At 41.6% G+C, this 27145-nt stretch overlaps 1 protein-coding gene across 1 annotated transcript in view; it reads left to right on the top strand.

Moving 5' to 3' along the window:
- Positions 1 to 27106, top strand: part of LOC139560117 (TGF-beta receptor type-1-like) — a 95602-nt gene extending 68496 nt beyond the window's left edge. Inside the window, exons 7-9 of the mRNA XM_071376633.1 lie at positions 2180 to 2304; positions 3195 to 3325; positions 22590 to 27106. Coding sequence (XP_071232734.1) covers positions 2180 to 2304; positions 3195 to 3325; positions 22590 to 22715 — 382 coding nt within the window. The 3' untranslated portion in view covers positions 22716 to 27106. The remainder of the gene's footprint in view (positions 1 to 2179; positions 2305 to 3194; positions 3326 to 22589) is intronic.
- The last annotated feature ends 39 nt before the right edge of the window (positions 27107 to 27145 follow it).

The raw sequence follows: 27145 nt of genomic DNA, 5'->3' as shown, positions 1-27145 counted from the left end.
ACGTTAAGGTCAGTCAAGAACTTTGAAAGTTTATTCAAGTGCAGTTGCAAAAACCATCAAACGCTATGATGAAACTGGCTCACATGAGGACCACCACAGGAAAGGAAGACCAAGAGTTATATCTGCTGCAGAGGAGAAGTTCCTAGATTTACCAGCCTCAGAAATTGAAGCCCAAATAAATTATTCAGAGTTCAAGTAACAGACACATCTCAACATCAACTGTTTAGAGGACACTGTGTAAATCAGGCCGTCATGTCAAATTGCTGCAAAGAAACCACTACTAAAGGGCACCAATAAGAATAAGAGACTTGCTTGGGCTAAAAAACACGAGCAATGGACATTAGACCGGTGGAAATCTGTCCTTTGGTCCAAATTTTAGATTTTTGGTTCCAACCGCCGTGTCTTTTTGAGACGCGGAGTAGGTGAACCGATGATCTTCGCATATGTGGTTCCCACTGTGAAGCATGTAGGAGGTGGTGTGGGGGTGCTTTGCTGGTGACGCTGTCAGTGATTTATTTAGCAAACCAGATGGGATTTCATTTGTTTTTCAACACGACAATGACCCAACACCTCCAGGCTGTGTAAGGGCTATTTGACTAAGATGGCGAGTGATGTAGTGCTGCATCAGATGACCTGGCCTCCACAATGACCCAACCTCAACCCAATTGAGATGGTTGAGGTCATTCGAGACTGTTAGAAAAGCATTCCAGGTGAAGCTGGTTGAGAGAATGCCAAGAATGTGCAAAGCTGTCATCAAGGCAAAGGGTGGCTACTTTGAAGAATCTCAAATATATATAATATATTTTGATTTGTTTAACACTTTTTTTTCTTGTTTACATGATTCCATATGTGTTATTTCATAGTTTTGATGTCTTCACTATTATTCTACAATGTAGAAAATAGTAAAAAATAAAGGAAAAACCCTTGAATGAGTAGGTGTGTCCAAACTTTTGACAGCACTGTATGTGCACCACATCATTGCTCTCTCTCTCTCTCTCTCTCTCACTCTCACTCTCACTCTCACTCTCACTCTCACTCTCTCACTCTTCTGTGTGCATCTTGTTAGATGTCACTCAAATGACAAGGCGCTAAAACTCATTGGCTAGGACTCTAATCGCTAGGGGGCTGGCGGGGGGATAATGTAGGGGAAATTGCGCAGCACAGCTTCCAGAAAATTTAAGGTTCGACAGTAATTCTGCTCATAGATTATGCTTGTATGAACTACACATTTAAAATATACTTAGTAGTCACCAGAGTTCCGGAGCATGTCTTTAAAGTATTGCCTGCATTGCTTGTATTTTCTACACTAATGCCATTTCTCACAAATGTACATTGTCCTCTTAATTATAAGACAGAAATAATGTGTCCACTCCAGTGTGGTTTCCAGTGCTAAAAGGAATTAGCAAGGATGTGAGATTTGATGTGTAAAAGAATAGATGAGGGTGTGAACATGGTTACCTGTGTCAAGCTAAGGCTATACAGAGGGATGGATGGGAGTGTGAGGGAGGCATGTTGATTGTGATGTGTTGCATCATGAGGTGTGTAGAGCAGTGCTGGGAGGCTTGGCTGGTCTCAGCAGACACTAGCAAGCATTGGGCAGGAGCATGTCACAGCCAATCCCCTTCACTTATGTCGCTCTGCGTCTGCTGCCAACTGTCCCTTCAACGCAGGAACACACACAATGCACACTTACACACACACACGTGCACTCACACGCAGGCCTCCCACCACACACCGCTGCACTGCAGTCAGTGACAAGTCAGTAATAAAATCCTGAGTGTTGTCTGGGTTTGACCTTTCTTGTGACCTCTAACCTACTACAGCCCTTTTCTCTCGCTCCTGCCCTTTACTCTCCTGACGACACTGCAAGGCTCGCATCGATCAGATCATCACCTAGTAAAGGATTAGACAATAGACTGAGACTGTACAGGGATGTTTAAATCAGGATTTTAGATCGTCATTGGAGCTTTGGATCAGAAAAGGTCAGCGTAGAATATTCATCTTTAGAACGTTCATGTTTAAACCAGCATAGTACATTCAGTACCTCTTAACTGGGAGGACACTTGTTCACCCTGGTCACTCAGGATACTCTTTGAGAATGAAGAGTGAGTAAAGAGCTCATGTTGTCGACCCTGTGTCTGAAAGGCTAAAGAGAACTGTCTGGTGAATGTCTCCTCAGGTACATGGCCCCTGAAGTCCTGGATGACTCAATCAATATGAAGCATTTTGAGTCGTTCAAGCGGGCAGACATCTACGCCATGGGCCTGGTGTTCTGGGAGATCGCACGGAGATGCTCAATAGGAGGTGAGAACCAGTGGTGTAGTGTACTTAAGTAAAAATACTTTAAATTACTACTTAAGTAGTTTTTTTTTTTAGGTATCTGTAGTTTACTTTACTATTTTTTTATTGTTGCCTACTTTTACTTCTCTACATTCCTAAAGAAAATAATGTACTTTTTACTTCATACATTTTCCCTCACACCCAAAACTACTCGTTACATTTTGACAGGAAAATGGTCCAATTCACACACTTAGCAAGAGAACACCCCTGCTCATCCCTACTGCTTATGATCTGGCGGACTCACTAAACACAAATGTTTGACATAAATTATGTCTGACTGTTGGTGTGTGACCCTGGCTATCTGTAAATTAAAATTTTAAAAAACAATTGTACCATCTGGTTTGCTTAAAATAAGGAATCTGAAATGGTTTATACTTTGACTTTTGATACATAAGTACATCTTAGCAATTCTACTTACTTTTAATACTTAAGTATATTTAAAACCAAATACTTTTAGACTTACTCAAGTAGTATTTTATTGGGTGGCTTTAACTTGAGTCATTTCCTATTAAGTTATCTTTACTTTTACTCAAGTATGACAATGAGTACTTTACCCACCACTGGAGATAACACTACGCTCCTTTTAGCTCTTATCACACAGAGTCGTTTTGGCCCCAAGGACCGCGGCTAATTTCTGAAAGCCTCATGTCTTACACATTGCAGCCTGCCACTGACACAAGGCCCAAGGTTTGGGATATATTGTGAGACTCACTCTGACTCTAGTTTAGTCTGTCCCTCTAAGGCTTGGAGTCATCATTTGCCTTTCTCTGATATTTTCAACACTTTGTCAGAATTTGATCCTAGATTGCCATTGGCCTTGTGTCTAATCCCATCCCGTGTCTGTTGCCCCCCAGGTATCCACGAGGACTACCAGTTGCCCTACTATGACCTGGTCCAGTCAGACCCCTCGGTGGAAGAGATGAGGAGGGTGGTGTGTGACCAGAAACTACGGGCCAACATCCCCAACAGGTGGCAGAGCTGCGAGGTATGACATACTATGTGCTTCTTGTCTTGCTTTACTTCCCTTGGGAATATCATCTGTTTGTTTCTCTCTGTTTCTTGGTCGGTCTCTTAACTGTCTGCCTCACCTCTTTCTCTCGCTTTCTCTCTCTTTTTCATTTTTTTTGTTTCCTCTATTACTCTCTCCCTCTTTGGTCTTCTGCCAGCAGCCTTCCCACTTCATCACCAGATCCACTTTCTCTCTGGCTTTATTGATGCAATTTTTATTGCTTGGAAACAGACAATTAGATTACATCCAATTTGCAGTCATAAAGCATCATAATCTGATCATCTCCTGCAAGGTTACAATGGCTGCTGCCAGAGCCTAGGCATCCTAGGCCGACTGTAAAGCAACTCCCTGAATTGATGGCCAGGCTGGTGAATATTAAATGGACCATCAGTCTATTTGTTTCACTCTGTCTGCGGTTGGAGAAAAGAGGCAAAGAATGTGCGGTTTTAAATCACTCAAAGATAATTCGCTAAATTAACATGAGCACATCAGGGACTCATTCGGAGAGATGACTAGAAGACCCATCTTTCTACCTGTCTCCTGCTCCTCACTTTAAAATCTATAGATGGACTGGTGTTCTTTCAGCAGTGCTGCTCTCTTTCTCCCCCCCCCACCTGACTGTATTACCAATTCTAAAAATCTTGAAAGCTATTCCACAACTCGGCTGCGTGAGTGCATACATACAGATGTCGGATCTTAATATGACCCATTTTGTGGCAGGAGAAAAATAATACTCAAGCAGGAGAATTTAAAAAAATATATATATATTTAGAATCGCCGCCTGGGTGCAGCTGGAAGTGGTGTTTGTAGGCTATACAATGCACTCTCGTACCATACCTAAGGGGCTATGGTTTGGGGAAGGCTCTGCAAACCAACGAACCTCACACCATCAAGTATTTTTACGGCTTGCTAGAGCATTGTGAACTGCCGTAACGCAGTGGTCTAATCAGCACACTTCGGCTCGGAGCATCAGGAGTTCGCGCCCATTGCTGGGCAATCGTTTTGAAACTTTGTTATGAATGGAAACTAATGTTGACGTAGCCTACACTTATTATTTAACCAATCCAAAGGCAGCTGCCTACCTACCTCCAAAGGCACCTACCTTAGTAGGTAGAACTTTTCTTTTAGGTTACTGCCACTTGGGAAGGGATTCAAAGGCAGCATCACGTGATAACGCATTCACATTCCACGAGGGGCGAGATGTTTGTAGCCACTGTAGCAGCGTGAGCAACTAGTGCTAGCAATTCAGTGACCTAGCCCCAAAATGGAAATATCTGATACGAATAACAAGTAACAGAATTGATCTCCTCAGTACCTGTTAATGAATGAAATTGACACCGACCAGAATAATTATCCTACAGTATATGGTCCACCTCTCGCATATTGCTTGGTCTGCAGCTCCATCGATGTGGACGTGACTGGTAAGCTTCCATGATATCTTAGACAATGATTTTTTGTGATAGCTAAATAAGCTATTTTTAAGAATGATCTATAGCCAGAATAGTGGAGTTTCACTGTGAAGCTAATATTACATTAGAGCTGATGTTTTTTTTCTAATGAGTAGTCTTGAATTGCGATTTAATTCAAACAACTATCACACCCTTGCATATTATTACATGACACAGATGTTCAAGATAACATGCTTTTGTTTGTCGATAACTAATATTGAAAGATAATATGATGCAATCTAACTAGATTAGAAGGCCTAGGCTTCTTCATCCTAATGCAAGCTAAATGCATTGGATACAAAACAAACACTGGCATGTGATAACAGGATAACATATCCAATATAAATGCATATCAAACAGGAATAAATGTTCAATAGAATGATTTGTAATATTATTGATGACTTTCTCTCTCCTTGCATGGGATTAGACAGAGTAACTGCAGTCACCAGATGCCCAAGCCTCTAAACTAGAAACATGTGAACATCAACACTTTGAATAAATGTTAACATTTTTATTGGTTTTCCTCTATCTGTGAGTCCTGAAAACACAGTCCATTGTCGAAGAAGTAATTCCCAAGTGAGGGATATCCAGGAGATGAACCTCCAACATTCATAAACTTGTTCAGTACATGAGGGCAAATTTAATAGACAGGACAGGAGTTTACAGATTTGTTCCAGCTCTTCACAAACACGTAATTCAACTACACTGAACAAAAATATAAATGCAACATGCAACAATTTCCAAGATTTTACAGAGTTACAGTTCATATAAGGAAATCAGTCAATTGAAATATATTAATTAGGCCCTAATCTATGGATTTCACATGACTGGGAATACAGATATGCGTCTGTTGATCGGAGATACCTTAAAAAAAGGCAGGGAGTGTTGACACCAGGCTTGACACCAAGCTCAGAGATCTGGGTCTGGATACCACCCTCTGCAACTGGATCCTGGTGTTCCAGACAGGCAAACCACAGGGTGTGATGATTGGCAGCAACCACCTCCTCCACAACGACTCCCAGGGGTGTGTCCTCAGCCCTCTGCTGTTCTCCCTGTTCACCCACCCCTGCGTGGCTTTGCACGACACCAAGTCCATCAAGTTTGCTGATAACCATCAATGACGAGTCAGCCTATAGGGAGGAAGTAAGTGAACTGGCATTGTAGTGCCAGGACAACCTCCCTCAACATCAGCAAAACAAAGGAATTGATTATTGACTTCAGGAAGCAGAGGAGGGAACATGGCCTCACCCATATTAACAGGACTGCGGTAGAGAGTCTGCAGTTTTAAGTCCCTCGGTGTACACATCACTGAGGACTTGACATGGACCAATAACACAATCACTCTTGTCAAGAGGCCGCAACAGCATTTCTACTTCCTAAGGCGGCTGAAGAAATTTGGCATGCCATCCCAGGTTCTCTCCAAATACTACTGCTGCACCATCGAGAAGGTCCTGACCAGTTGCTTCACGACCTGGTATGGGAATTGCTCCTTCCACGACCGCAAGGCCCTCCAGTGGGCTGTGAAGACGGCCCAGTACATCACTGGGACCATGCTCCCACCCATCCAGGACACCTGAGGAAGGCTCGCAGTATCATCAAGGACCCTAGAAACCCCAGCCACGAGCTGTTCTCTCTCCCTTACCGTCAGGCAGACGGTATCGGAGTATGAGGTCTGATACCAACAGGGTCAAAGAAAGTTTCTATCTACAAGCCATCAAACTGCTGAACACTTGAACTGGACTGACCACCTACACTTACTCTGCACACCTTAGCACATACCCACGTATAAATGTATGCTACACACACACACACATCACAACTTGTAATGATGGGGCGACGAGTCGGAAGCAGGTGCAGGTGAAACGTTTTAATAAAACAACACAAGAACAATACCAACTGGAGAGTGACATATAAAGGGTGAAGGTAATGGAGTCCAGGTGTGAATCATAATGATTCACAGGTGTGCGTAATGATGAATCCCAGGACCAGTGGTTAGTATTCTGGCACGGAGGAGCAGGAGCAGACGTGACACAACTGCTGCTACCAGACTCTTATTATGATTGCTAAATACTGCACAATATACAGTGGGGCAAAAAAGTATTTAGTCAGCCACCAATTGTGCAAGTTCTCCCACTTAAAAAGATGGGAGAATGGGGTTCCTTGTGAGACATTAGCTAGAGTTTCGTTTCTGCCACCAGAGCTTTTTAAAATATTTTTTACCTGTAATTTTCATCATAGGTACACTTCAACTATGACAGACAAAATGAGAAAAAAAAATCCAGAAAATCACATTGTAGGATTTTTAATTAATTTATTTGCAAATGATGGTGGAAAATAAGTATTTGGTCAATAACAAAAGTTTATCTCAATACTTTGTTATATACCCTTTGTTGGCAATGACAGAGGTCAAACGTTTTCTGTAAGTCTTCACAAGGTTTTCACACACTGTTGCTGGTATTTTGGCCCATTCCTCCATGCAGATCTCCTCTAGAGCAGTGATGTTTTGGGGCTGTTGCTGGGCAACACGGACTTTCAACTCCCTCCAAAGATTTTCTATGGGGTTGAGATCTGGAGACTGGCTAGGCCACTCCAGGACCTTGAAATGCTTCTTACGAAGCCACTCCTTCGTTGCCCGGGCAGTGTGTTTGGGATCATTGTCATGCTGAAAGACCCAGCCACGTTTCATCTTCAATGCCCTTGCTGATGGAAGGAGGTTTTCACTCAAAATCTCACGATACATGGCCCCATTCATTCTTTCCTTTACACGGATCAGTCGTCCTGGTCCCTTTGCAGAAAAACAGCCCCAAAGCATGATGTTTCCACCCCCATGCTTCACAGTAGGTATGGTGTTCTTTGGATGCAACTCAGCATTCTTTGTCCTCCAAACGCGACGAGTTGAGTTTTTACCAAAAAGTTCTATTTTGGTTTCATCTGACCGTATGACATTCTCCCAATCTTCTTCTGGATCATCCAAATGCTCTCTAGCAAACTTCAGACGGGCCTGGACATGTACTGGCTTAAGCAGGGGGACACGTCTGGCACTGCAGGATTTGAGTCCCTGGCGGCGTAGTGTGTTACTGATGGTAGGCTTTGCTACTTTGGTCCCAGCTCTCTGCAGGTCATTCACTAGGTCCCCCCGTGTGGTTCTGGGATTTTTGCTCAGAGTTTGGAGTGTGACTGTTTGAGGTTGTGGACAGGTGTCTTTTATACTGATAACAAGTTCAAACAGGTGCCATTAATACAGGTAACGAGTGGAGGACAGAGGAGCCTCTTAAAGAGGCTTAAAGAAGTTACAGGTCTGTGAGAGCCAGAAATCTTGCTTGTTTGTAGGTGACCAAATACTTATTTTCCACCATAATTTGCAAATAAATTAATTAAAAATCCTACAATGTGATTTTCTGGATTTTTTTCCCTCATTTTGTCTGTCATAGTTGAAGTGTACCTATGATGAAAATTACAGGGCCTCTCATCTTTTTAAGTGGGAGAACTTGCACAATTGGTGGCTGACTAAATACTTTTTTGCCCCACTGTAAACACTTGCCCCCTAATCCCACCGTCCCCATAGCGTGTAAAATATTGGATTATAAATTGTGCCTTCCTGTATTATACTGATACTAAAATGTTTATTCTATTCTACTGAGCCATTTAACTTCGTTTATATTTTATTTCGTATTGTTGCACTGTCGAAGGAACCTGCAAGTAAGGATTTCGTTGGACAGTGTATACCATGTGTATCCCATACATACGACTAATACAACTTTAAACAACTTAATTGACCACAATCAACATTTTGCAATGGCAACTCAGTCTCCAGACTTGAACCCCATTGAAAACCTTCGTTTCGAATTGAAGAGGGCAGTCCATAAGCGCAGACGAAGGATCTGGGAAGATTCAGTATGGAGCAATGGTCTATAATTAAGCAATAAGGCCCAAGGAGGTGTGGTATATGGCCAAAGGGGTGTTTCTAAGCACGACGCAACGCGGAGTGCCAGGACACAGCCCTTAGCCGTGGTATATTGGCCATATATCACAAACCTCAGAGGTGCCTTATTGCTATTATAAACTGGTTGCCAACATAAATAGAGCAGTAAAAATACATGTTTTGTCATGCCCGTGGTATACGGATTTCATGACAAATTTGTGTGTCAATGAGGAATATTTATTGGTTAAATAAGAAGTTATGGTTAAAATGTATTTTTGACCTATTGTTTGGAACATTCCTAACGGAAAGGGGTTCCTGGAAAGCGTATTTAGTAGTAGAGCCATAGAGTGATTCCTCATGAAACCAGGTCACAAAAAATACCATGATTATATGGATTTTCACAAAATGTAAATCCATAGAATGGTATTTTTGGAGGAAGGATTATTGACATTTGTATCTAAAAAATAATCAATTGGCATATTTATGACCTCTTTTAACCTCTCTAGGGTATGTGGGACGGTAGCGTCTCACCTCGTCAACAGCCAGTGAAACTGCAGGGCGCCAAATTCAAAACAACAGAAATCACATAATTAAAATTCCTCAAACATACATGTATTTTACACCATTTTAAAAATACACTTGTTGTAAATCCAGCCACAGTGTCCGATTTCAAATAGGCTTTACGACGAAACCAAACGATTATGTTAGGTGAGTGCCTATTCACAGAAAAACACAGCCATTTTCCAGCCAAAGAGAGGAGTCACAAAAAGCAGAAATAGAGATACAATTAATCACTAACCTTTGATGTTCTTCATCAGATGACACTCATAGGACTTCATGTTACACAATACATGTATGTTTTGTTCGGTAAAGTTCATATTTATATCCAAAAATCTCAGTTTATATTGGCGCGTTATGTTCAGTAGTTCCAAAACATCCGGTGATTTTGCAGAGAGCCACATCAATTTACAGAAATAGTCATAAATGTTGATGAAAATACAAGTGTTACACATTGAATTTTAGATCCACTTCTCCTTAACCTTTCTAGGACACACGTTCCGCTAGCGGAACCCCCCCAACATTCCACTGAAAAGGCAGCGCGGGAAATTCAAAAATATTCTTTAGAAATATTTAACTTTCACACATTAACACGTCCAATACAGCAAATTAAAGATAAACATCTTGTTAATCTACCCATCGTGGCCGATTTAAAAAAATATATATATATAAAAAAACGTTTTACAGCAAACACAACATATATTTGTTAGATCACCACCAAATCCCCAAAACACACAGCCATTTTCCCAGCAAAAGATAGTAGTAACAAAAAACAGAAATAGAGATCAAATTAATCACTAACCTTTGATAATCTTCATCAGATGACACTCATAGGACATCATGTTACACAATACATTTATGTTTTGTTCAATAATGTGCATATTTATATCCACAAATCTCGGTTTACATTGGCGCCATGTTCAGAAATGCCTCCAAAATATCCGGAGTAATTACAGAGAGCCACGTCAAATAACAGAAATACTCATCATAAACTTTGATGAAAGATACATGTTTTACATATAATTAAAGATACACTTGTTCTTAATGCAACCGCTGTCATATTTTTTTTAAACTTTAGGAAAAAGCATACCATGCAATAATCTGAGACAGCACTCAGATTTAACAACATTTCTCCGCCATGTTGGAGTCAACAGAAATACGAAATTACATCATAAATATTCCCTTACCTTTGATGATCTTTCATCAGAATGCAGTGCCAGGAATCCTAGTTCTACAATAAATCGTTGTTTTGTTCGATAATGTCCATTACTTATGTCCAATTAGCTAATTTTGCTAGCATGTGTAGTACACGTGTCCAAACGCTCGCGCAGATGCAGGCAAACGTCTGACGAAAACTTCAAACAGTTATATTCCAAGTCGAATAAACTGGTCAAATTTAGTAGAGAATCAATCTTCAGGATGTTGTTATCATTTATATCCAATAACGTTCCAACCGAAGCATTCTTTCATGTCTGTATAAGTAATGGAACGCAAGGCGACAACATGAGGAAAGCGCATGACCAAGAACTGGCAATCTGCCAGACCACTGACTCATTCCCCTCCCATCCGGTCCCACAACACATCATAAACTTCAGTCCACGTTCTACTGACTGTTGACATCTAGTGGAAGGCGTATGAAGTGCAAACAAATCCATATATTACAGGGAGTTGAATAGGCGCTGACTTTAACAACGACCACTCTGAGTTTTCACTTCATGTTTGGATTTTTTCTCAGGTTTTTGCCTGCCACATGAGTTCTGTTATACTCACAGACATCATTCAAACAGTTTTAGAAACTTCAGAGTGTTTTCCATCCAATAGTAATAATAATATGCATATATTAGCATCTGGGACAGAGTAGGAGGCAGTTCACTATGGGCACGTAATTCATCCAAAAGTGAAAATGCTGCCCCCTATCACAAATAAGTTAACGCTTTTTTGATTACTACATGATTCTGTATGTGTTACTTCATAGTTTTGATGTCTTCACAATTATTCTACAATGTAAAAAAAAAAAAAACTTTAAGTAGATCTGTCCAAACTTTTGACTGGTACTGTATTCATACCCTTTACTCTGTACTTTTTTGAAGCACCTTTGGCAACGATTACAGCCTTGAGTCTTCTTGGGTATGACGCTAAAAGCTTGGCACATCTGTATTTGGAGAGTTTCTCCCATTCTTTTCTGCAGATCCTCTCAAGCTCTGTCAGGTTGGATGGGGAGTGTCGCTTCACAGCTATTTTCAGGTTTCTTCAGAGATGTTAAATCGGGTTCAAGCCCAGGCTCTGGCTGGGCCACTCAAGGACATTGAGACTTGTCCCGAAGCCACACCTGTGTTGTCTTGGCTGTGTGCTTAAGGTCGTTTTCCTGTTGGAAGGTGAATCTTCGCTCCAGTCTGAGGTCCTCAACGCTCTGGAGCAGGTTTTCATCAGGGATCTCTCGGTACTTTGCTCCGTTCATCATTCCCCCTCGATCTTGACTATCCCTCCACTCCCTACCATTGAAAAACATCCCCACAGAATGATGCTGCCACCACCGTGCTTCACCATAGGGATGGTATTGGATAGGTGATGAGCGGTGCCTGGTTTCCTCCAGACGCCACCAAGACTCTAGGAAGAGTCTTGGTGGTTTCAAACTTCTTCCATTTAAGAATGATAGAGGCCACTGTGTTCTTGGGGATGTTCAATGCTGCAGACATTTTTTGGTACCCTTCCCCAGAACTGTGCCTCGACACAATCCTGTTCCGGAGCTCTACGGACAATTCCTTCGACCTCATGCCTTGGTTTTTGATCTGAGATGCACTGTCAACTGTGGGATCTTACATAGACGTGTGTGCCTTTCCAAATCATGTCAAATCAATTGAATTTACCACAGGTGGACTCCAATCAAGTTGTATAAACATCTCAAGGATGATCAATGGAAACCAGGATACACCTGAACTCAATTTCGGTTATCATAGCAAAGGGTCTGAATACTTACGTAAATAATGTTTTCGCTTTGTCATTATGGGGTATTGTGTGTAGATTGAGTAAAAAATGTAATTTAATCAATTTTAGAACAAGGCTGTAACGTAACAAAATGTGGAAAAACTAAAGGGGTCTGAATATTTTCCGAATGCACTGTATGACGTGGCTGTATTGAGTGTAAAAGCAATCACTTGAAACAGGTCCTATATGCTAGATTTTGATTTATTTGGAAACTTTAGTTGTGAATGATACAAACCATAGAATGTCTTAGAAATCAAGACATACAGTATATGGGCTGCAAGGTGCGAGACTTTAGGCTATTGATGATTTGACAAAGCAGCAAAAAAGCTTGCGCTCTGTTCCTTTCCTCAGGCTGCACAGCTGTTTTCTCATCAAGTGATTGTATTTTCACCCATCAGACTTTTCTCAATTTAATCTTGTCTTTACTAATATGCAAAATGTGTCGCGGTTTAGAATGGGCCATTATCAAAGGAGCAGGGAGAAAAAATGCATGTCATCTGTATGCACTCGAATATGGAACGTTGTTCTATTTTGTAGGCTACTTCAGTTTTATAGTGGAGCATGTGTTTAATATGAGCCGCTGATAAATAAATACAAGAACACTTTTTTCACTCCTTGCATCAACCACTGTTTGAGGAGTAAGCTTTGGCTGCCCGACAGGTGATATTCCACCCAAACTCTGTATGCCATCGGCTCTCCAACCTTGTTCTTGCAGCTACCCAGTGCTTAATTTGGGAAACCAAGTGAAATCTGTTCGGGAACATCGATTAGTAATGTTTCGCAACTAAACATATTTCACTAGACTGTTGACAGCCTGTCTGCACGCTTGAGAAAGGAATAGAGGAGGAGATGGAAACACATGGTGGTGAGAGATTCTGTATAGCTAAAGGTAATGTGTCACCCAATTAATTATGAAAATATAAAGATTCACTAATTGTAGGCTAACTGTAATCTGCCCTGCACAATCAATGAACCAACAGCATCGCCTAAGGCTATACGTTTTCTCCCAGACTCATGGATATACATTTTGCAGCATACATTTTGTAGTCCATCCAGGATGCATAATAACAGTACACACTCAAAGGCCAGGCCAATTAATTATGTATCAAAGACATCTTAAATCAGTTTTGATGTATGTTTTTCTGCCATGCATATATGCAGTAGGCTATGTATCGTATAATGGCACAATCTATGTTAATTGTGTTTTTCTTTTTTGTGTGTGTCGGCAGGCAACCGCAGCGTGCATGTGACGCGTCTAGTGCAGTAGTGCCGAGGTTAGTTGCATGCCCGCTTACCATGTGCTTGCACACTCTCGCCGGCTAGCCCTTGTAGTGAATTAGGGAGCAGCTTCATGCACAAGTCTCCCCTTGTTGGTACAAAGCCTCTCCATGACAAGGACTCCTGTCGGACCTCCTCGCGGCGGCACACGTTTACTGGTTGTCTTGAAACTCCTGGCAGGGGATCTCGGGAGCACCAGTGGGCCCCAGAGATGCGTCTGTACAGGCCCACCTCTTTGTGGACACGTCCTGGCAGCTATCAACCACTGTCCCGCTGCCTTGTGGGTTAGTCTGGTACGACAAAGGCTAGGGGAGCGCACCCTGAGAGAAAAGCAGCGTGCTGGCGGTGCGTGATAGGCGGACGCTGACAGACTGGGGCTCCGGCAGCTGTGGAAGATACTGGTCATCCTGGGTTTCCCCCGTGCCACTGGAATTTCACCTTCCTACAGTGAAGTTGTGCTGTTGGGGATTGCGCACCCTCAGCGGCACTTTAAATAACTTCCTTTGCGCAGGTATCCACTTCTGGCCTCGGTGAAGCCATCAACCGTAAACCGGACTAAAGTCTGGCGATGTTGGGGTGTCTGGTGATGGGGGCAGGAGTGAATGCACCGGGAACCCTTATTCAGTTCCAGCGGCACAGAGCTATTATGGTCGCCAGCAGCTGTGACTTGAGTGGCAGCTGCTCTCGGCAGACCTCTGTGTGACTGAGCAGCCCTATTTAGGAGCCACACTGCTCACCCCAGCTGGGAAGAGGCCTAGAAAAGGTGGCCTAAAAATTGCCCACTCACTCCATCCTGGATAGACTACCGCACCTATCGGGAGTTCCACTCAGCTGTCGAAAATAGCTAAAGAAAATAATTCCCCTGAAACTAGCGAGAAAGAACATCGGAACTCTTTTGGACACTGACGATAATAGCAACAGACCCCATCGGAGAACAGCTTTGATTGCTGCAGAACTAAGGCGCTACAACATTGGCATTGCTGCCCTGAGTGAGACCAAGTTCCTGGATGAAGGTTCCCAGAAATAAGAGGTAGAAGGTTACACCTTCTTCTGGAAAGGTTACCCTCCGGGTGTACAACATAAGCACGGTGTGGGACTGGCAATTAAGAACAGCCTTCTACCCAGCCTCTGACACCATCACAGCCTTACTGGACAATATGCACAAAGCGTACAGGGCTACTCTCAACATTCCCACATCTGCTACCCTTCGCAAGCAATGGCATGCATTGCGCAAGGAAGTGCAAACAATCTTGCACGCTCTGAGAAAAATTTATGGTGGACGAATAAGGCACAGGAAATCCACATTTATGCAGACAAAAACGACATGCACAATTTCTACAACTCAGCTAAAGATATCTATGGCCCTAGAAGTCGCTCAATCACCACCATGTAAACAGCTGATGGTCTGACTCTCTTGAAGGACCAAAACCAGATCCTGATGAGGTGGGCTGACCACTTTTAAGCACTACTCAATCAGCATTCTCCTACAGACCACTCCATCCTGAAAGAACTGCCTGTCTGTCCACCCATTCAAGACCTCAACCATTTTCCAACCTTCCAAGAGGTGTTATCAGCTATCTGTTCCCTCAAGAACAACAAGACTCCTGGTGCTGACAGCATCCCGGCAGAGCTACTTAAGAAGGGAGATTACTTCTGCACCAGAACGCTCCACCAGTACATCACTGAGGTTTGGGATGGGGAGATCGTCCCCCAACAGCAAACATTGTCACCATCTATAAGAACAATTGGTGACAAGTCCATCTGCGACAACAGCCGGGGGATACCCCTTCTGGCTGTTGCCGGGCATGGTCCTTTCCAAGGTGATGCTACACAGGCTGGTGAACAACATCAGAGGAACTGCTGCCAGAGTCACAATGCGGCTTCAGAAAGAACAGGAGTACGGTCAACATGATATTCACGGTAAGGCAACTCCAGGAGAAGTGCCGTGAACAACATTCAGACCTTTTCATGGCCTTCGTTGACCTCTCCAAGGCCTTCAACACTGTGAGCAGGGAACTACTATGGGGCATTCTACTCAAAATTTGTCAACGTCCTTTGCCAGTTCCATGATGGTATGATGGTTCGGGTGGCCATAGGAGGGCAAGAGTCAGTGCCCTTTGGAGTAAGCATCGGTGTGAGGCAGGGGTGTGTGCTGGCACCAGTACTATTTAACATCTTCCTCCTATGTGTCACCCAGATTTTCCACTAGGAGCTTGAGGACAGCAGCAGTGTTGCGGTGAACTTCAGGCTGGATGGAAACCTATTCAACATCAGGAGGCTCCAAGCAAACACCAACATTTTGATGGAGCAGGTTCTTGAGCTGCAGTACGCTGATGACTGTGCTCTTGTGGCCCACACTCTGAAAGCCCTTCAGTCCGTCCTTGTAGCGGCTGTGAGGGTCTAGCAGGACTGTCTATCAACACCACCAAGACAGGTGGTCTGCCAATGGAGATCAAGCCCTCCATCCACCATGCCTGTCTTCACCATTGAACACAAATCACTGGCAATTGTTCCGTCCTTCATATACCTGGGCAGCATACTCTCGGAGGACTGCATCATCGATCTCAATTCAAAATAGGATCAAGCAAGCATCCGCTGCCTTCAGGAAACTCAGATGCAGGGTATTCCAAAACAGTGATCTCCACCTCCACACAAGTCGCCGTCTAAATCACCATACTTCTTTACAGCTGTGAAGCCTGGGTCAATTATAGTCGCTACAACAAGCAGCTCGAGCGATTCCACATAAGATGCCTGCAGCGCATCCTGGGAATCACCTGGTGCCACTGTGTGCCCCATACTGAAATACTTGCTAAGATCCAACTGCAAGAGTATGGAGGCCAGGGTCACCCAACACCAACTGTGCTGGCTTTGGCATGCCATTAGAAAGTTTCAGCAGCGCTTGCCACGGAAGATCATGTATGGCCAGCTACATCTTGGCTGGCGGTCTGTATGGGGGCAGATGAAGCGCTACAAGGACCAGCTGAAGAAGTGCAACATCAAACCCACAGACCTAGAGGATGCTGCTGCCAACCGTTCCACCTGGCGGCAGCTCTGCCAGAGCGGTGTACAGAGGTGGGAAGAGGAGAGGAGCACAAAGAGACAGAAAAAACAGCTCAGGAGACATACAACCATGCCTGCCTCTGTCAACAGACTGCAATAAAGTTTGTGGATCTTGGATTGGACTCTACAGTCACCAAAAATTCAGCTTTAACTCAGAAGTGGAAGTCATCATCTAATACGATAGCCTACTGCATATGCTTATGGTAATCCATGCATTTTTATGGTGAAAATTATCTTCCCCAAACTTGGAACTCACACGCAGCCTATGTATGCCAGTTAAGCTCTACACCGGTTATAAAGCGCAATAATGTGCATAATTTTAAGATGTTATTTGGCCACGTTAGTTGTGATACATACCTTATCAAAACATATAGGTCTATGTGCTAGGTTTCATGAGGTGTGCAACTATGATTTAGAAAAAGTCGCAAAAAAACACGTGCCATTTCCTGCCTTACTGCACAAGCAGGGCATCATTCACACGTGATAATACATAATTCACAAGTGATGGCTAATATTAACAAGGCTAATATTGTCACCCTTCAGAATATTCTTAATTTACATTTTGTTTTTACATATAGTAAATAATATGTGTTAAAGTTTTAGAATGGACCATAGTTATGCACCTGTCTCAGAACAGAGGCAAAAGAAAAACGTGTCCTCTATGTACTTAAATAGCGAATGGTGCCTGCTTTTCCCGTGGCTTATTTTCATGCCAGCCAGGTAGGCTATACTCCTGTTGTAAAGATAAGCAATGTGCTTAATATTAGGAAAGTTGAGAAATAAATATAGTGGGCCTAGCCTATAGAAATCTGATGGGATCTTCCTCTTCAACTCTGTTTTCTCATGCAATTGCATAGCCTATAGAAATGTTGCGCAACATGAGCTCATGGGCTCTCATGAAGTGTTTGATTAGATGTTGGACTATATTTGCAATGATGTCAGAGTGATTAGAAGGACAATAGAGTGCTGAGTCCTGGTAGTAAGTTTGGCAGGCTACTAATGACCATCCGCAGCATCAGAGCAGCCTAATTACCGTGACTAAGCACGGTGACAGCCGGTGTGGCGGTAATACGGTCACCGTAACAGCACTAGTCTCACACTGTTGGCAGTAGGTGCACCTGATTCAGTTGCCAAAAAGAAAATAAAGTGCACTATAGGCCTCCGCTGGCCAAACGGATGGCTCGAAATGACCGTTAGCTACAACTAAGTTGATACTGTGAGATTTCAAAACATTTAAAAGCATGACTAGAGAAACTGTCAACAAATACAGCAAAGAGATGCTGTTATGAGTGAGTTCAGGTGTAAGTTCTTACTCAGCACTATCAACACTTTGTATTCAACACTTTTATAAGTTCTAAAATATGCGTTCTTCCTATTTCCACTCAGCACTACAAAAAGCACTGCAGCAGTAATGAATGAGTAGGAAAGTGTATCTATAGGCTTGCGTTGTTATTATTAGCGGCTTGTTCATAGGAGTAACAACATGAATTTGTGCATGAGGCGGAAATAATGTGGTGCGACTCGAGTTTAATTGGTTAATGTTGCATAGGGTGTTTTAAGTCATGTTTAAAAAAAAATGTGAGCGGTAGATCTCGGCTTGTGTTTTGAGTCAAAGTGATCACCAACCTATTGACTCAAAATAGCATCTCTGTTTTGTCCAAGTTTAAAAGTAGAACATTTTCAGCCATCCACTTCCTTATGTCTGAAACACAGGCTTCTAGCGAGGGCAATTTTGGGGCTTCACCATGTTTCATTGAAATGTACAGCTGTGTGTCATCCGCATAGCAGTGAAAGTTAACATTATGTTTTCGAATGACATCCCCAAGAGGTAAAATATATAGTGAAAACAATAGTGGTCCTAAAACGGAACCTTGAGGAACACTGAAATGTACAGTTGATTTGTCAGAGGACAAACCATTCACAGAGACAAACTGATATCTTTCCAACAGGTAAGATCTAAACCAGGCCAGAACTTGTCCGTGTAGACCAATTTGGGTTTCCAATCTCTCCAAAAGAATGTGGTGATCGATGGTATCAAAGGCAGCACTAAGGTCTAGTAGCACGAGGACAGATGCAGAGCCTTGGTCTGACGCCATTAAAAGGTAATTTACCACCTTCACAAGTGCAGTCTCAGTGCTATGATGGGGTCTAAAACCAGACTGAAGCATTTCGTATACATTGTTTGTCTTCAGGAAGGCAGTGAGTTGCTGCGTAACAGCTTTTTCTAACATTTTTGAGAGGAATGGAAGATTCGATATAGGCCGATAGTTTTTTATATTTTCTGGGTCAAGGTTTGGTTTTTTCAAGAGAGGCTTTATTACTGCCACTTTTAGTGAGTTTGGTACACATCCGGTGGATAGAGAGCCGTTTATTATGTTCAACATAGGAGGGCCGAGCACAAGAAGCAGCTCTTTCAGTAGTTTAGTTGGAATAGGGTCCAGTATGCAGCTTGAAGGTTTAAAGGGCATGATTATTTTCATCATTGTGTCAAGCGATATAGTACTAAAACACTTGAGTGTCTCTTGATCCTAGGTCCTGGAAGAGTTGTGCAGACTCAGGACAGCTGAGCTTTGGAGGAATACGCAGATTTAAAGAGGAGTCCGTAATTTGCTTTCTAATGATCATGATCTTTTCCTCAAAGAAGTTCATGAATTTATTACTGCTGAAGTGAAAGCCATCCTCACTTGGGGAATGATGCTTTTTAGTTAGCTTTGCGACAGTTTCAAAAATAAATTTTGGATTGTTCTTATTTTCCTCAATTAAGTTGGAAAAATAGGATGATCGAGCAGCAGTGAGGGCTCTTCGATACTGCACGGTACTGTCTTTCCAGGCTAGTCGGAAGACTTCCAGTTTGGTGTGGTGCCATTTCCGTTCCAATTTTCTGGAAGCTTGCTTCAGAGCTTGGGTATTTTCTGTATGCCAGGAAGCTAGTTTCATATGACAAATGTTTTTAGGGGTGCATCTGCATCTAGGGTATTGCGCAAGGTTAAATTGAGTTCCTCAGTTAGATGGTTAACTGATTTTTGTCCTCTGATGTCCTTGGGTAGGCAGAAGGAGTCTGGAAGGGCATCAAGGAATCTTTGTGTTGTCTGAGAATTTATAGCACGACTTTTGGTGCTCCTTGGTTGGGATCTGAGCAGATTATTAGTTGCGATTGCAAACGTAATAAAATGGTGGTCCGATAGTCCAGGATTATGAGGGAAAACATTAAGATCTACAACATTTATTCCATGGGACAAAACTAGGTCCAGAGTATGACTGTGGCAGTGAGTAGGTCCAGAGACATGTTGGACAAAACCCACTGAGTCGATGATGGCTTTTGGAGTGGGTCTGTGGACTTTTCCATGTGAATATTAAAATCACCAAAAATTTGAATATTATCTGCTATGACTACAAGGTCCGATAAGAATTCAGGGAACTCAGTGAGGAACGCTGTATATGGCCCAGGAGGCCTGTAAACAGTAGCTATAAAAAGTAATTGAGTAGGCTGCATAGATTTCATGACTAGAAGCTCAAAAGACGAAAACGTCTTCTTCTTTTTTTGTAAATTGAAATTTGCTATCGTAAATGTTAGCAACACCTCTGCCTTTGCGGGATGCACGGGGGATATGGTCACTAGTGTAACCAGGAGGTGAGGCCTCATTTAACACAGTAAATTCATCAGGCTTAAGCCAGGTTTCAGTCAGGCCAATCACATCAAGATTATGATCAGTGATTAGTTCATTGACTATAACAGCCTTTGAAGTGAGGGATCTAACATTAAGTAGCCCTATTTTGAGATGTGAGGTATCACGATCTCTTTCAATAATGGCAGGAATGGAGGAGGTCTTTATCCTAGTGAGATTGCTAAGGCGAACACCACCATGTTTAGTTTTGCCCAACCTAGGTTGAGGCACAGACACAGTCTCAATGGGGATAGCTGAGCTGACTACACTGACTATGCTAGTGGCAGACTCCACTAAGCTGGCAGGCTGGCTAACAGCCTATCCTATCCTTTATATTCTTTGCTAGTTACTGAGTTATTAGTAAAATGGAAATTTAAATTAGGCCAGTTATACATCATTTGTAGTTATCATTAGGGGAGTGATTTGATTCCTACAAGAGCACAAAACGTATAGATTTATAGCCATCTTTGAAAAGCAAGCTTTTTTTGTCTTAAAGTTCCAGTGTTGTATTTTGAGACAGGCTTGAATAAGCTAAGTAGCCAATAGGCAGACGGTAGCATAATGTGTCTTTATTCTCTGTAATAATGGTATGGGAATAATAATGCTTTTTATTTTGGAAAGTGGTTTCTTGCATCAAACACCACAACATTTTCAGTCACCTTGTCTGAAGGGCAAGTGGATAAACGGGTTAATGTCAAGCCTTGCATGTTTTTTCCCCCAAAAGTCTCATGGAATGTAGGCCTACATCGAACACCACACATTGGCTGCTACTATATGCTGAATGATAGAACAGCTATTTCCATGTTAAAATGTTATGGGATGCATTTTCTCCATTGTTTTTAGGCCACTCTAGTAGGCCTACATTATGATCAAATAGCCACAGTAACCTACATTATCACTGTTAAAATTTAAAGCGGGTACAGCCTCAGTGTTCGCAGTAAACGCGTGCTGGAAGTTGCACAGAATTTTCACAACGTTCAAGTTTGCGCTCAGAAAATCAGAAATTTGCTCAGTGACGAAATTTTGGGGGGGTCACATTGGATACAAGTAAAAGGAAGGCTGTTATTGGTTACATCGCTTACTATGCCAATTTCTCTGTATAAAATGGGACATAACTTTTTAGGTCCCACGTTGGAACTTGAATATGTCTGTAAAGTATACTATGTTCAACAATATATTTTCAATATTCATAAATTTATTTTATAAAATTGTTCTTGAAATCAATAATACTCATATTACAGAGCAGGCGATAAAGCTTCATTACACCAATTTTCACCTTGTAGCACATACAGATGAAACATTATGGAGTCTAAAATGACTTTGATGAATTATTTCTCAATTATGCTTTAAGATACAAATGTCATGTATGGATTACATTTCGTTAAAAAAAAAAAAAAAGTGTTTGTTTTTTTACCTGGTTTCGTGAGGAATCACTCCATACCTGAGTTTTGTTATAGGCAAAGAGTTGTTTCCTAAATAGTTTATTTGCTACTGAGAATAGCTTTGATTTATCCACGTCTTTATGTCAAGGTCCTGTTTGGCTAATAGACTTTGTACAGAAAATAACAATTTGTCCTGCACCTTGTACAAAATCTTAATTAATGCCTTTAACCGTCCCAACCAACCCCCCCAAAAACGAAGGGCCTTTTTTCCAACTTAAGTATTGTTTGGTTCAGTGGACCTAACGATTGTCTGAGAATATGAAAAGTGTTCAGTTCAAATCAGTTAGATCAAATGCATAATGCACCTAATATTGAAAAGAATAGCCTCTAAGAGGGGATCAGCAGAACATCCGGTCTTCACTGTCCGATCCGCCAGAGAGCATACTGCTCAATACAGCCCTGCATTCAACACGAGACTCACTGACAAAGACCTTCGTGAGATTGAGGAATAGGGATGCAATGGATTGGTATTCAGACCTGTGGCCTGGATGTTGTAAGTCTGACCAGCCTTTTCAAGGTCAGAACGCTGGAGCTCCTCTGTCTCCATTGTCTTTGCTGGGCCGCAGACCAGGGGTTTAAGTCTTAATTCAGACTGCGGTTGCAGATTCAACACCATGTCTATGAGTAGCGTCTCTCTTGCTGTTTCTCTCGCTCTCGAGTTCTTTCACAACAGCAGTGATTCCATTACTTTTTCCACTTCAAAAATGACATTGTGACATTGCAATTGCCGCAGTCATGGTGTTTACTCTACGATTGGTGGGGGAAGCTAGACCAATCCATATGTATATCTCAGTGCTCAACAACGTGCAAAACAAAATATGGATGTGTAATTGCTGTCCTGTGATGTTGACGCTGTCTCCCCTGCCTCTGTCCCCTCCCCAGGTTTTGCGGGTGATGGCTAAGATCATGAGGGAGTGCTGGTACTCCAACGGGGCGGCCCGCCTCACCGCGTTGCGCATCAAGAAGTCCCTGTCCCAGCTCAGCCAGCAGGAAGGCATCAAGATGTAAACTAGAGACAACGCCACCTGAATGTCTGGAATCTCAGTCCCCATCTGTGTGCTGTTCTCCTCTTTCTCTGAAGAAGGAGGGAGGGAGGTGATGGTACAATCAGGTGGGTGTGTTTCCCCGTTTATGACTCATTCCTTTAAGGCTGATTGGAGAGATTGTTTCTCTGCTCTCCTCTAAGATGGCATTAGAACATGGGTTGATTCCAGTGGATAACCTGGATAATACTCTATCTGGACTCTGGATGCAGAGACACAACACCCTGACCCTGCTGTTGGTTTGCCTGACTGGTTGCAACAAGCCCATCTTTCTTACCCCCAACAGACACTACTTGACTTTTATTGGGACCTCCTGTAGGAATTCCATTGAAAATATTCTGAATTAAAGAAATAAGTTGCATTGAAAGAAAATATACATTTTCAAATACCTCTATCTGGTTATTTGTCAAAGTACTGCGGTCTGTGTTTATTTAAGCATTTCATTCAAACAGGATTGAGTGTTACTCATATGCATTTCTTTCTTTCACTCAACATCTTGTACCTTTTAACATTTATTTTACAGATGCCAGCTCCATAATTGTGTATACTTTTGTCAAGAAAAACTGGATATGACCTTTATCAAGACTTGTCAAATATGCAGTGAAATATGCAATATTTTATTCATTGCTATGTACTGGTAACTGACAAAATAAAGGAAACACTTGAGTAAATACAAAGTATATTGAAAGCAGGTACTTTAACACTGGTGTGGTTCCTGAGTTAATTAACCAATTAACATCCCATCATGCTTGGGGTTATGTATAAAAATGCCCAGTTTCCCATTATTTTGATTGCCATGGCCAGTAGAAGAGATCTGCCTTTGAAAGAGGGGTCTCAAAGAAGCATAGGGGGTTTAAAGGGTTTGTGAGTGTTTGACCAGATCTCAACCTAATTGAACAGTTATGGGAGATTCTGGAGCGGTGCCTGAGACCAAGTTTTCCACCTCTATCAACAAACCACTAAATGATGGAATTTCTTGTGGGAGAATATTGTCGCATCACTCCAATAGAGTTCCAGACACTTGTAGAATCTATAATGTGCATTGAAGCTGTTCTGGGGCTCATGGTGGCCCAACGCCCTATTAAGATGCTTTATGTTGGTGTTTCCTTTATTTTGGCAGTTACCTGTATATTTATTTCTTACAGTGTAAATATGAGTTGGTCAGAGGAAGCTGGTGGGAGGAGCTATGAAGTGACTGAATGTAATGGCTGGAATGGAATTAATTGAACTGTCAAACATATGGAAACCATGTTTGGCTCCGTTCCATTAATTCCATTCCAGCCATTACATTCAGTCACTTCATAGCTCCTCCCACCAGCCTCCTCTGGAGTGAGTGTGTAGGCTGTACTCTATTCCTATGTATTTTGTGTGTGTATACAGGTGTACATACAGTACACCTAAGCTGATAGATATACTGAACAAAATTATAACACAACATGCAACAATTTCAAAGATTTTACTGAGTTACAGTTCATACAAGGAAATCAGTTAATTTATGGATTTATGGCGCTAATCTATGGATTTCACATGACTGGGCAGGGCTCTTTTATTTCAGTTCATGAAACATGCGACCAACACTTTTACATGTTCTACATGTTGCATTTATATTTTTGTTCAGTATAGTATACCTCTATTTTATACAAAGCACTCTTCATTCTTTCAACCATAACCATGAAGTGCTCTGAATCAAGGAGGTTCTCTGAAGGAATGGGTCCTCCCACTGCCATAGGAAGAAATGCAGTGGAAGTCAGGGTCATATTCATTAGGCACCAAACGGATTACCTGGACTTATCCAATAAGACCTTGTTTTTGTATTCCACCAACTAGTGCTACGATGTGCACTAATGAATACAATTAAGCAACACCGTGATACCAGTTTACCTTTCAATCTTCTCAGTAAGAATCAATCCTGGACGGTCTTAAGGGAAAGCATTGACGGAGCTGCATTATATACACTATTTTCTGTATATTTGTATTGCTTTTATGTGAATGAGTTTTCACATCTAGGGGCATAACATTTCAAAGAAGAATGTACTTTTGGATATCTTAGATTTGTGTACAGCTCTACCTTTTACAGTGAGAAAACCCCATTGAGACCTATACAGGTCCTGTAGTCGATCTTTCATTTGTTGCATGAATGAAAGACAGAACATTTTACTTTACTAGTTGGAGATTCATTATGCTGCTAAACATACAGATGTGATCATGTGACCTCCCTTATTATTTTCCAGTAGGACAGAATACAGAAAGGATAATTAAGGAAATTCTGTAGGTCATCTGAGGTAGACATTGTTTCATATCTCTTCAGTAGCAATAAGTGCACTTCTGAGCATTGCTGCATAATTACATTTAAAAATATAATCTACACTAGTAGAATCGACTATAAAGTACTGTGAGGAGAGGTCAGATGAACGCTTGTCAAGTGCCATGGCATTTAGATTTGACCTGTAGGGTTCTTTATTATTATTTTTTGCAAAACCAGAGGTACATGCTGTATTCATATCTGCTACTGTGTTATTTGTTTTTGTCTTTTAGCAAGTTTACATCAACCTGCTTAAACCAAATCAAAACGCCCTTGAACTATTGTGCCATGCATGGAATGCATAATTGGTCAACTGGTCATTACAGAACAGTGTTGTCGATGGAAAAACAATGTGGTGTTTTTTCACATTCGTCACACTTGAGGTGAAGGATATTGCTGCTATGATATACAGTGTATGTTAAACCAAAAAAGTATTATTTTACAGTGGAACAAGAAATGCAACTGTTGTCATGACTCATCCAACAATTTTATTTTCTACGTCATTCCTCAGTCTCATCAGCAGCCTTTAACTTTTCTGACTCTCATAGAAACATCCAGGTATTTATCTTGGCAACATAAACAGCATCTGAGTCCCTACCAGCAAGGACTCCACTAACTATGATCACTATCTGCTAGTCTAGCTTTCACCAGGAACCTAGCATTTGCCCCCTCCCAGTGTCAAAACTATTTTACATTTTGATATTTCCTTTCCCAATTGTTCTGTAATCTATAAATGTGCTGTGACTTGTACTGTGTTTTATACCTGTATGTAGAGTGCCTTCAGAAAGTATTCATACCCTTTGACTTATTCCACATTTTGTGTTACAGCCTGTATTCAAAATGGATTACATTGGTCAGGGAGGTGAGAAAAAACAAAGTCCTTATTTTGAATTTGGACTGTAACATCAAAATGTGGAATAAGCCAAGGGCGATGAATACTTTCTGAAGCACTCCCCATTATTTTCAGTGAGTGGAATTGAATCCCCCAATTGCCAGTAATCGAGTATGTAGCCATCATTACACATACATGATTACGGTCGTCACCTCTCACTGACCTGAACTCAAGAACTCATTTGCTAAAGGAGAAGAGCCCTGCGGCAGTATGTACTGAATGAGATGCTCTGATTAGCAGAAGGGGAAAAAGACCAGTGAGGCAGGCAGCGAAGAATACATATTTATTAGTGGGCTTCTGATGCAACCACAAAATTGGAAATTGATATTAAGCTCTGCTGTGTAGTACAGATTGTGAAACAGAATTAAATTAAATTAAAATACGCTTCTGGTAAGCAAACCATTCTGAAACGTACAGTATTTGAGGGAAAATATGAAGATTCCCTGGTCATCTTTATCACATATTGCACAGTAGCTGTAAAGTAGCTGCAGTATGTGCTATTACGTACTGGCTCCAGCAGAAGAAAGGCACTGGGAGAAATAAGGCTATGTTTGACTTCTATTAAATTATATGGAACCATGTTCAAAGTCCACCACATATTCTGCTGAAAAGGAAATGAAACAAAGTTTGAAACACAATCAAAAAAAGGAAACGATACCTCCTCTCGGCACACCAATGTTTTTAATTATAATTTACCTCAATGTACATAATACTTTTATCTTCCACTTTTGACATTCTATTTCTATGAAATGTCTAATTGAAATAATATTAATGCACATTTCTTTGTCAGTGGTACTCTGTATACGGTGTTTGTTGTGCCCATATGTTTAGGAAGTTGTCCTACTGGCTCAGTTTGAACAATCTCTTATTTGAGAATTGTTGATATTTGAAGAATGCTTTTCATCTCTTTAGAACCTTTTCAAGTTGTAGAGAAAGCCCCTGTACAGTTTCATATATACCATTTGTTTGGAGGGTCATGTTACACCACACATCTTTTCAGAGGTGTGTATTCTTTGCTCCCTAAGATAAAGTACATGTATGTGGTAAAGTGTTGAAAAGAATGAGCGCTCGACATAGGAATTCAGATGACATTGACTATTATTTCAAGTTTGTGTATAGTGAAGTAGGACGTTTTGTGAATAAATATATACACATTTTCTTACCTTGTGACATTTGTTTTTTTTCTTCTCTTTCAAAGAAC

Source organism: Salvelinus alpinus, chromosome 30, assembly GCF_045679555.1.
Source record: "Salvelinus alpinus chromosome 30, SLU_Salpinus.1, whole genome shotgun sequence".
Taxonomy (NCBI): Eukaryota; Metazoa; Chordata; class Actinopteri; order Salmoniformes; family Salmonidae; genus Salvelinus; species Salvelinus alpinus.
Note: the sequence above shows the minus strand (reverse complement) of the source record. Positions and strands in the feature narration are given on the sequence as shown.